Source organism: Podarcis bocagei (genome assembly GCF_964188305.1).
Source record: "Podarcis bocagei genome assembly, chromosome: 13".
NCBI classification, from domain to species: domain Eukaryota; kingdom Metazoa; phylum Chordata; class Lepidosauria; order Squamata; family Lacertidae; genus Podarcis; species Podarcis bocagei.
In genome coordinates this window covers 19,898,822-19,910,036 of record NC_138138.1, presented here as the reverse complement: position 1 = coordinate 19,910,036, position 11,215 = coordinate 19,898,822, and the positions used below count along the sequence as shown (strand labels likewise).

General features: G+C 47.9%; 1 protein-coding gene across 6 annotated transcripts in view; it reads right to left on the bottom strand.

The window, feature by feature from the left end:
• Positions 1-2,148: 2,148 nt before the first annotated feature.
• HDAC5 (histone deacetylase 5) overlaps positions 2,149-11,215 on the bottom strand; it is a 120,530-nt gene continuing 111,463 nt past the window's right edge. For all 6 annotated transcript variants that reach the window (XM_081166135.1, XM_081166137.1, XM_081166134.1 and 3 more), the window contains 5 exons: positions 9,486-9,604; positions 8,198-8,331; positions 6,060-6,144; positions 5,151-5,304; positions 2,149-4,014 (listed from right to left, as the gene is read on the bottom strand). In XM_081166135.1, the coding sequence (XP_081022261.1) occupies positions 3,975-4,014; positions 5,151-5,304; positions 6,060-6,144; positions 8,198-8,331; positions 9,486-9,604 (532 nt within the window). In that variant the 3' untranslated portion in view covers positions 2,149-3,974. The remainder of the gene's footprint in view (positions 4,015-5,150; positions 5,305-6,059; positions 6,145-8,197; positions 8,332-9,485; positions 9,605-11,215) is intronic.

The following is an 11,215-nucleotide window of genomic DNA, read 5'->3' as shown; positions in this document are numbered from 1 at the left end:
TAAGGGGGAACACTGCCATATCTCTTACCGCTCAGTTAGCTGGATTCATGCTTACGAGGGTCCTCAGTATCTAACATGAACACGCTGGGTAATTTAACCACAGAAGTTTCTCTTTGCCAGGGAAGGGAAGAACCTGCGGCGCTCCAAATGTTGTTTGCCGACGACTCCCATCATCCCCGGCTACTAGGGGAACCACGCTGGCTGGGGCTGATGGGAGTCGTACCTCAACACAACACCTGGAGGGACGCAGGTTCCCCCATCCCTGCTCTGATGCACGAATTCTGAACCTCATCCACGTGAGGATTTTCTCTCCCACCTTTTATTTTCCAAACAGACCTCTTGCTGGCTTTGCGTGCACACACAGACACATACACACACACTGCCCGTTCCTGCCTCTCATCATGTCAGCGCCACAGCCTTTGAAGGGTGGACAAGAATCTGCAAAACCAGCAACCAAATAAAGACAAGGCAGCTTAAAAACAAAGAAGAAAACCCGAAGGCAAAAGGTGCCTTGGGGTGGCTCTAATTTAAGGGTTAGGGTGTTTCAGGCCACAGCTACAGAGAGGGGCCTGTTCCTGACCTCATTGCCTTTTCCGTGACTTATCTCTCATTTTCGTGTCTCTAGTCAAAACAAAATAGGAGGGCAAAAGACTGCTGTCTGCAGAAACAGACCACGCCGAGCCATTTATTTTTTCCACGTCTTAGCCTGCTTTCTCCCCTGAAACCTAAAGCAGCTGAAAATACTCCATACACACAAGAGCAGCAGCATGGCAAAACATGTATAACCCTGGGCTTTATCCCACAGGCGGTGGGGTGGTGCTCTGCTTGTGTCAGTGAACGGGAACTTGTGACTCCCACTTTGTTGGGCTCCACCAGCCCCAGCCAAGCGTGGCCCAATGGTCAGTGGGAGCTGGGAAACCAACCAAGTCCCCCATCCCTTATGTACTCTGGAGTCCAACCCATGTTTGTTTTTTAAAGCAGCAGAAGGCTGAGCACATGTACATTCACCCACCCACCCACTGCTGCACCTGTGACTAAACGCTTCCTAGCAGTGGCCAGGCTGCCCCCTGGTACCCTGATGGGCCAAAACATATATTTTCATGTTGATGGGTGAGGTCTGCATCCCCACTTCCCTTCTCCCTGGCTTGGAAGGCTTTCTGCATGCTGGGCACTGCAAGGATCTTGCCTTCAGGCATGGCTTGTGCCTCATAAATAAAACCAGGGCAATGAATGTCTTTTCTGCCCTGGGCAAGTTCTATGGCTCCCTCTACTGGCTGTCTCCCACAGCTCCAAAGGAAGGAAGGAAGGAAGGAAGGAAGGAAGGAAGGAAGGAAGGAAGGGAAGACCCGCCTACTAGCCCCCCTCTTTTTGTTCATCATGGCTATGTGTGTGATCACCTCCATCATGGGATGGAGCATCTTTGCAACCCTCCACCTCTCCCACATGGGACCTTTGGATGAATTAAACCAAAGCAAACCCAGAGGATCCCTAAAGCAGACCCTGGCAAGGATAACAACCGTAAGTGCAGCTAAAAAACACATCACAGTCTCACATTCCACACAATGTCCCTTCCCCCCCATCCCCAGTGCCCTCCCCCACCACGCACAGCTTAGAAATCCCATTGCCCTGAATTAGTGAAAACAATACCAAGCCCCATCTTCTCCCTTGTTGCCTTATCCCTGCTAGCAACTTTCCAAAGGAAAGGAGAGTTTGGTGGTACAAGTTAAAAAAATACTATTAAATAATACATCTGTAATAAAATTATATACCTTTTTTTTCTTTATATCCATTTCGTTTAAAAGCTAAAATTGCTCTATGGTTTTTTTATTCCCCTGCCCCAAAACATTTTTCTTTTCATTTCTTTTCTTTCTTTTTTTGGCTGGTGAAGTGACAGCAAAGAAATTCTCTCCTTTTTTTCTTTTCTTTTTTTTCTCCTTTTTTCTTTTTCTTTATGAATGGACAAAAAAGTTTCATCGAAACAAAGTTTGTGCACGCGATACAAGAAATCAAATTATTTACAATAAATGACGAGGAATCTTTCGAACAATGACGGAGGGAAGTAGGAGGAAAGAGAAAGAGAGAGAGAGAGGAAAGAAGAGAGAGAAATCCTCAAGAAAGCATTGGTCATGAAACAATCAACATAAGCAGTTATCTTCATTACAAAAGGGATTTAATGACACATGGCATGATCCAGCTAAGGTAGATGCACGCTCGTAAACAGGCCTGTATGGAGATATCGCTTGCCAGATTGGGAATGTAGGCACCAAATCAGAATCTGCATTGCATTGCTCTGAACGAACATCCTAGCGCAGAGCTTTCCAAATTTTTCAAGTTTGGCGACACACATTTTGGACATGCATCATTCTGTGACACAGTCATTCGGCTCTCCATCACTTCGTGACACGGTAATTCAGTTTTACTAGCAAACCAGAGGTTAAACGAACCCCTTTCCAGCCCCAGGAGGAGCGCGGGGAGCGCCTGCAGCCAACACACTTAACATTGTCGCAACACACAGTTCTGAAAGCTCTCTCTTAGTGTATGTTTGAATCGATACACCCACCCACATTGTCCCCAGACTAGTTTGCTTGATAACCCTTTGTTTACAGCTACAGCTGGATCAGGCCCAATGCGCATTGGTGCTGGGGATTTACACGTGATTCCTTCCCACGTTTGTACAGGGTGATCTCCTTTAGAGATGGTTAACTTAAGCAGGGATGGTGGGAGGGAGGGAGGGAAAGAGGAAGGGATGGCGGAGGAGAAGCAAACCTCACAGGGAATTTAAGGCATTAACAAAAACGACTTAAAGGCACACTTTTTATTTCTCCCCCCCTTTCTCCTCAACCTCGGGGGGTTTCTTCTCCTAGAGATTAATTCAGGAGGACTATACAATACTGAGGAACACTTTTGTTTTTAACAGCTGAAATGGGTCGGGAGAAAGATACGCGGTTGAGGCAACATAAGTAGGATTTAAACCCAAAACTGTTTGGATCTAACGTCACAGGGGAGGGGGAAGAAGTGAGAAACTGCCAAAGGGTAGGAACTGGAGGCAGGGGGAAAGGCGTTTGGGAAGCGGGGTGGGTTTGCTTTCGGATGCCCATCTCAATGTGCAAAAACCCGGAGCAGAGAAATGGCATTTCAGGAACAGGATCGGCAAGAAGGGGCAGGTCCGGCCCAGCCCAAGAGGCAGTACAGGTGGCTGCCTGGGGCAGCAAGAGTCCCAAGGGTGCTCCAGGCGTCTTGGGAAATCCCTAAAGGGGGACGCGCAACTCCCCGCTCCTGCCCTAGACCCAAGAGAGGTGTGGGAGCAATTGCAAGCCCCCTCCCCAGATTTCCTGACTGCAACCTATTACGCCCCTCACTCCACAAACAAGTGAATGGAGCAAAATAAGAATAGCAACAACAACAATAATAATAATAACCCACTTGCATGAAGTTAAGGGGAGAGAATCTGAAACTGGGACAACCTCCGAGGAAGAAATGTAGTGTGTGTTTGTGTGTGTGTATATATATATATATGTATGTATGTGTGTGTGTGAAAATTATTATTTTGTTACCTAGGGTAGCAAAATGGCTTGCACCAACCCTGAGAAGGGGGTGAGTTTAGCGGCCAGGGAGGCGGGGGAGCAGGAAGGGAGAGGGAATGATGTCTTAAGAATGGAACAAGAGAGGAGATGCTTGCATGAAAGCCCCTACCTCACCACCATTCCCCTCACAAAAATCCTTAAAGAGTTAGGACAAAATGGTGATGCTGGTGAGAACATATGCCAGGAGACTGACGCGATCACGCACACACACACATGGGCTCGTTTTCTCCAGTGCAACTCTTTTTTTTCCTTTTTTTTTTTAATAGATTAAAAAAAAATCAATTCGTAGTAGTTGTTGCTGTTGCTGCTGCTGCTGTTTTTTTAAATGGACTCACAGAATTACCAATTAACCCACAGAGTGACAGCTACACAAATCAAAGTCTTGGCACTTCACAACACGGGCTCGGCCTCCATTGGCTCTTCTGCTGGCCTGGAGGGAGAAGACAATAGGACAAGTGGTTACTGGCCTCCCATTGGCCCAGAGGCGGACGCAGCTATTGGGCTTTACAGCCGTGATGTCAGAGAAGGCTCAAGAAATATTTTAAGTGCCGAGGCGGAAGGGGCCAATCGCAACGTGCTGAAAGTCAGCATGGTGGTCAGAAAAACGGAAGGTTTGCTCAGGGTGAACAAAACAGCCTTATACACAGAAAGAATGGAAAGTTGGCTTATACTGAGTCAGACCACTGTCTGCACTGGCTGGCAGCAGCTCTCCAGGGCTTCACCTGAAGATGATGGAGGTTGAACCCAGGACCTTTTTGCTTACAAACCATGTGCTCACTGAGCTATGAGGTAGGAAGCAGTTAGGCAAGGTCAGGAGTTGGGAAGCTGAGCAGAAAGAGTACTCAGAAGTCAGAGGCGCTAATAATAATAATAATAATAATAATAATAATAATAATAATAATAATACTTTTTATTTATACCCCGCCCTCCCCAGCCAAGGTCGGGCTCAGGGTGGCTAACAAGCAATAATAAAAACAAGTTGAATGAATACAACTTAAAAACAAGATTAAATACAATTAAATTATTGAAACATTAAAATATTAAAATGCAGCCTCATCACAGGAGGAGAAAGGAAAAGGAAAAAAGAAAGAGGGGGAGGGAATCAAATTGGTTCCAAGCCAAAGGCCAGGTGGAACAACTCTGTCTTACAGGCCCTGCGGAAAGAAATCAGATCCCGCAGGGCCCTGGTCTCATGAGGCAGAGCGTTCCACCAGGCCGGGGTCAGTGTTGAAAAGGCCCTGGCTCTGGTTGAAGCCAATCTAACTTCCTTAGGGCCCGGGACTATTTATGGACCTTGAGGCTCTCCGTGGGGCATACCCGGAGAGGCGGTCCCGTAGGTACGAGGGTCCTAGGCCGCTAAGGACAGAGACAGGAAACCTGTGGCCCTACAGATGTTGCTGGGCTCCGACTCCCCCCAGCCTTCATCCAGATTGGCCACTGGCTAGGGATGATGGGATTTGTACTTCCACAGGGCAACGCATTGATTACCCTTGACCGAAAACACTTGTGATAAGATGCCTGCGCCCTCTGATACGTTTTCCCCCTGATCTGAAGGAGCGAACGTACCGGACATCACCGTCTGCTTTGCCCTGCTCTGTGTCCACTGACAGCGACGCCATGGCACTGACCGTCTCGGCCTCTTCTGCCTCACCCTTCTGCGCCTCCAGCAAGGAGCAGCCGACCATCGCTGCAGAGCATTTCACTGAGTTCCAGTGCTTACCTGAGACGAAAAGGAGCAATGTGTCATGCAGGAATGGCCTGTGCCGTTTGAACTTCTGGAGCTGCCCTCCCAGAACACTCTAGTGATTCCAACCTCTCTTTCCATCTATGCACAAAAGCCTGCCTGCCTTCCTTCTTTTTTTTTGCAAAGTCTTTGGACACAGTCCCTGAACTCCCCGACCACAATCTCCTACTATAACCAAACCTGGCTATAGCAGGAGTCATCAACTTTTTGCAAGCTGGAGAAACTGTTGTGGGTGCATGCACATGTTTAACGCCACAACCTTTACTTAACTTCTGTCCTTGGTATCACTTGCGGGAACAGCTTTAAACACACTGTCCTCAGAGTCTCGCCATACACTGAACAATAGCAAGCCCATATTGGCCACAGAGGGCGCTGCTGTCACTCGTCTTAGGGCCATAGTGAGAGGATCAATACAGTCGTACCTTGGAAGTCAAACAGCTTAGTTGCCAAATGTTTTGGTTCCAGAACGCCACAAACCTGGAAGTGACTGTTCCGGTTTGCAAACTATTTTTGGAAGCCGAACGTCCAGTGGGGCTTCTGACTGGCTGCAGGAGTTTCCTGCAGCCAACCAGAAGCTTTGCTTTGGTTTTCGAACGTTCTGGAAGTCAAAAGGACTTCCGGAATGAATTCCATTGGACTTCCAAGGTACAACTGTCAGTGCTTTAGCAAATCCCTATCTGCAACATTCCATCTTTTTGTTAATTTGGCATCAGAAATACGAAAAATCTTACTCTGGATTTCAATGACGTTCTCCAGTGTGGCCACAGCATTTGCATTGGGCTTCTGCCGCAACAGAGCTTGATCCATCTGTTCCAGCTGTGTCAGAGAGAGAGAGAGAGAGAGAGAGAGAGAGAAAAGAGAGCGGTCAGTTTCTACGCTGAAAGATCTGAGGACTCAAAGCTGACTGGAACTTGTGAGTGGGGAAGAAGGGGAAGGAAAGGCAGGCAAGAAACAAAAGCGCAAAGCTAAGAGGAGGGGAGGCCGCAGGTGATAGGTCAAAGAGCAGGGCCTGATGGAGATTCCTTTCCTGTGAAGCCTTAGACCAGCGATGGGAGGCCTGTGCAGTTCTCTAGATGCTATTGGACTCCCATCCCCGCCAGACAGCATGGCCAACAATCAAGGCTGATGGGAGTTGTAGTCCAACAAAATCTGGAAGGCCGCCCAGGTCCCCCACCCCTGCCTTGGTCCCTTCCTCCTTCTGTCAGTACTTATAACCTGAAAGAAAAGCATGTTAATGTTTATGAATTCAGAGAACAAGGACAAGAAAGGGTTAAGTTATAGGTGGGCTGGTTAATTTTGGGTAGGGTGCTTGTCCTGCACCTGCAAGAGCGAGTCAGCAAGCATGTGAGAGTGACTCGGCACAATCTAAAGTATAAATACACTTGAGTTTGAAGCAAGTTTGCTCTTGGCCAGAGCTTAGTCTGTGTTGGAAAGCAGTAAGGAGTCTGTACGCTGCTTGAAGGATTGTAATATAACCTATAAGATGTGGAACTGCATTATACGGTCAGAAAAGGGACTGACCCTACCTAGAACTGTCTGGTGTTGTTCTGTTCCACTGGCACACTCCGCTGCCGTGTTGAATGAGCAACTCTGCCAGCCCCAAAACAAGGCGTATCCTTCCCCTTTTTACCTCTGCCCACCTCCTCCTCCTTTGCTTCCCTCGGTTGTCTCCCCCCATGTTGAATTATTCCCATTATTGTTTTAATTTGTGATATCTCCTTCAAAATACATCTCCCAAGGCAATTTACAGAAATATAAATAGCTTTAAAAATGTCACAAACCCATACAGTGGTACCTCGGGTTACATACGCTTCGGGTTACAGACTCCACTAACCCAGAAATAGTACCTCAGGTTAAGGACTTTGCTTCAGGATGAGAACAGAAATCACGGAGTGGCAGCAGGAGGCCCCATTAGCTAAAGTGGTGCTTCAGGTTAAGAACAGTTTCAGGTTAAGAACAGACCTCCTGAACGAATTAAGTACGTAACCAGAGGTACCACTGTACTATAAAAAGGTAAAGGTACCCCTGCCCGTACGGGCCAGTCTTGACAGACTCTAGGGTTGTGCGCTCATCTCACTCTATAGGCCGGGAGCCAGCACTGTCCGCAGACACTTCCGGGTCACGTGGCCAGCGTGACAAGCTGCATCTGGCAAGCCAGCGCAGCACACGGAAACGCCGTTTACCTTCCCGCTGGTAAGCGGTCCCTATTTATCTACTTGCACCCGGGGGTGCTTTCGAACTGCTAGGTTGGCAGGCGCTGGGACCGAACGACGGGAGCGCACCCCGCCACGGGAATTCGAACTGCCGACCATGCGATCGTCAAGTCCTAGGCGCTGAGGTTTTACCCACAGCGCCACCCGCGTCCCACCACTGTACTAGTATAGGTTTAAAAACAACACATAACAACACCTCAGGCCGAGGCCTTTTCATCAAGCTGGAAAACCTTTAGACTTGCATGCTCTTTGGGGCAGGGGCCTGTCCTCACCTACTCCCATAAAACACTAAGTGGCACTGCACAATCTTTTTTCTCCATGCAATTTTTGGCTGTGTCCTAAACTGCAGCAGTCAAACACACAGCTCCCTGTTTTTGGCCACCGAAGTGGACAAGCTGCACCGATTTCCAGCTGGGCCTTGTGGAGGTGCCATCAGCAGGGCAGACGTCCGAATGCATATATAAACAGAAACTGGCGGGCATTCATGTGCCAGGACAGACATGCCTTTCTCTGCCTTTCCCACCCCACGAAGCAAATGAGTGCCAGACCTCTTTTCAGAACCTCGGCCAAAGATTGCCCAAAAGCTTTGGGCATCGTCCCAAGCCAGCAGGTTGAGGCTTCGGGACTGCTTCTCCCCCCGTGCCAGCTGCACTCACCTCAAGGCCAAGCAAGGCGGAAACGCAGGCTTCGGAGGCATCGCAGATGGCTGTCAGATCATGACCTCCTTCCAGCGCCAGGACGACACGCCCGCCCGCCAGCTTCATCAGCTGCTTGGTCAGGTGCCCAAAACCTGTGTGGCCGGGAAGAAAACAACAACAGAAAAACCAGAAAGATGAAAAACCATCGTTTTCTGATTGAGATGCAGTACTCCTCCTCCTCCCTCAGTTAGAGGGACTGGAGGAGGCCACTAACGCTCACCTTGAAATCTAAAACAGTGGCCCTCAGAATTTAACAAGCCATTCATAGCAAGGCAGGTGGCCAGTAAGCCATTATCCACTTTTGACTTGCATTCATAGGCTACCTCAAAATATTGGGGAGGTGGGGGCTAAGCGGCTTGAATGGATAAATAATAGGTGAGTTGGAACTCCAGCTAGTGCAAGCACAAAGGGGCCATAGGTCACTGGCAGTGTATGCACGCATAGAGTCCCAGGGACAATCTCTAGTGTAGAAACATAGGCCCAGAATGGCTCAGAGCACATCCGTTCAGCATATAGGAGGGCTAGAAGCTGCCTTATGTTGAATCAGGCCACTGGTCCTGTGCAATTCTGGGTACAATTCTGTGGCCGTTGGGATGCATTTTGGTTTGCCTGCTGATGAAACTGAGTGTATGATGATTGATAATATTGTCATTTATCTTTTTAGACTCCTAAGTAGTAGCAGTTGCCTTGACATTGTCCTGTTCGCCTCTGTATACCTCCATCCTTATTCAGACATTGTGGCAGATTGCAATGTTTAGCTGGTGATATTGTGAGGCTTAGCTGCTGACAACACTGCAGTGTTTAGCTGGTGAGTTATCCCAATGTTTAGCTGGTGAGCTATTGCGATGTTAAAAACCAGATATCGCCTAACCCTTACACACATTGTGATTCACAATATATTGCCAGCTCAAATATTATGAAACAATTATCACGATGTGAAGCTCAAACCGGTTTTGGATGATATAGCTATATATTGCCCAGCCCTAGGCAGTGGTTCCCAATTAGCTAAGTACTTCAGACCTCCTGTTTTTCCTAAGTCAAGCCATGGACCTCTTGTATTTGAAAATTTTGATATCTCTATGGTAGTTTTTGTCATGTGAATGGTGCCACAGACCCCCTGGGTGGGTTACACGGACCCCCTGGTGACTGCAGACCCCCAATTAGGAACCATTGCTCTATGTGAATGGCTCGTTCTATTTACAAACTGAGGCGAGGGGGGCTCCCCTCCCACATGACCCACACTCACATTTGGCCGTGACAGAATATCCACCCAGTGGGGACAGGTGTCCCTCCACAGCATCGAAGCCAGCAGAAACGAGGACCACGTCTGGGGAGAACTCATTGGCTATTGGCATCACCACAGTCCTGGGAAGACACAAAACAGCCCTCAGAGGTCTCTTAGGAGGAAACACGACAGCACCAGCGCCAGCCCTGCCCTATCCTATTGACAGGGGAAATTCTAGACATGCTCACATTCCTGCTTTTCTCGTTTCTCCAACACCTGACTCAATCTAACACCCATCTCTGTTGTGTCAGGGGGTTGTGAGATTATCATGGAAGGTGACAGAAAGGTCTACTGCTTTCTAGCCCCAACAGCAACTTCCTCCTGGATGTCTCCCTACCTAGACACCTCAAAAAGGTGCTGGCTAGGATAGGTCAGCCTCCCACAACCTGGTACCCTCCAGAAATTCTAGACTTGAGCTCCCAGCATACTCAACCAGCATGGCTAATGGGGTCATGGATGATGGGAGTTATGGTCCAAAATGTGTGGAGAGCAACAGTTTGGGGGAAGCCAGTGACAAGGGAAGGACCAGACTTCTGAGAGGAGAGAGACTGTGTGGGCCATCAGGCAATGGCTTTTCCCACCTGCTTTATTATTTTATTTTATTATTTATTAAATTTGTATAACTGTAAATCTCAGAGCAGTTCACAGCCTTGCTCCACCCTCCAGCCCTAAGACTCTTTCCCAGACCATGACTTTAAAAACAGCAGAAGCAGCTGAGAAGAGGAGTTCAGGAGTTGTTGTTTTTAAAATAAGTTGTGTGTCTCTGTTTCTCAATTGGATCCTTTTGCATGGTTTTGTATGTGTCGTGGTATTTTACATGTTGCAACTTGCTGTTATTTTTATTGATTATAGGTTATGGTGATTACTAAAGAGAGAATTTCTGCTTAATTATTGCTTGCTGATATTTTATTGTGCACTATGATAATATAATGGAATATTGAATATTACTTTGATATGTTTAAAGTTATGTTTTTATTACGACTTCTTTGTATTGGACCATGTTGTTGTAAGGTGTGTGGTCTTATGCTGGGTATTTTGTTTTTTCTTCAGCTTGTACGCCCCCTTGCGTATAGCAATAAAGAAAGGCAGTATACAAATTAGAAGTGAAATGATAATTATTTCTACCCTGTGTACCTAATAGCGATTGCAATTTTCCACGTGCTGATCCCTTATGTTATCATAACAGGTAAAAGTTAAAAGGTAAAGGACCCCTGGACGGTTAAGTCCAGTCAAAGGCAACTATGGGGTTGTGGCGCTCATCTCGCTTTCAGGCCGAGGGAGCCGGCGTTTGTCCACAGACAGCTTTCCGGGTCATGCGGCCAGCAGGACTAAACTGCTACGGGTGCAAAAGAACACTGTGACAGAAGCCAGAGCGCACGGAAACGTTGTTTACCTTCCAACCACAGTGGTACCTATTTATCTACTTGGACTGGTGTGCTTTCGAACTGCTAGGTTGGCAGGAGCTGGGACCGAGCAACGGGAGCTCACTCCGCCATGGGGATTCAAACCACCGACTTTCCGATCAGCAAGCCCAAGAGGCTCAGTGGTTTAGACCACAGCATGGCCCGCATCCCTCATAACAGCACCACCCGCATAAAAGGAGCAGTCAGTGGCAGGCCTGTCAGAACGCTGAAGTTTGCTGATGCACACAAAACCCTTAAGGGGGAAACCCTCTCAGTGCAGAAACCCAG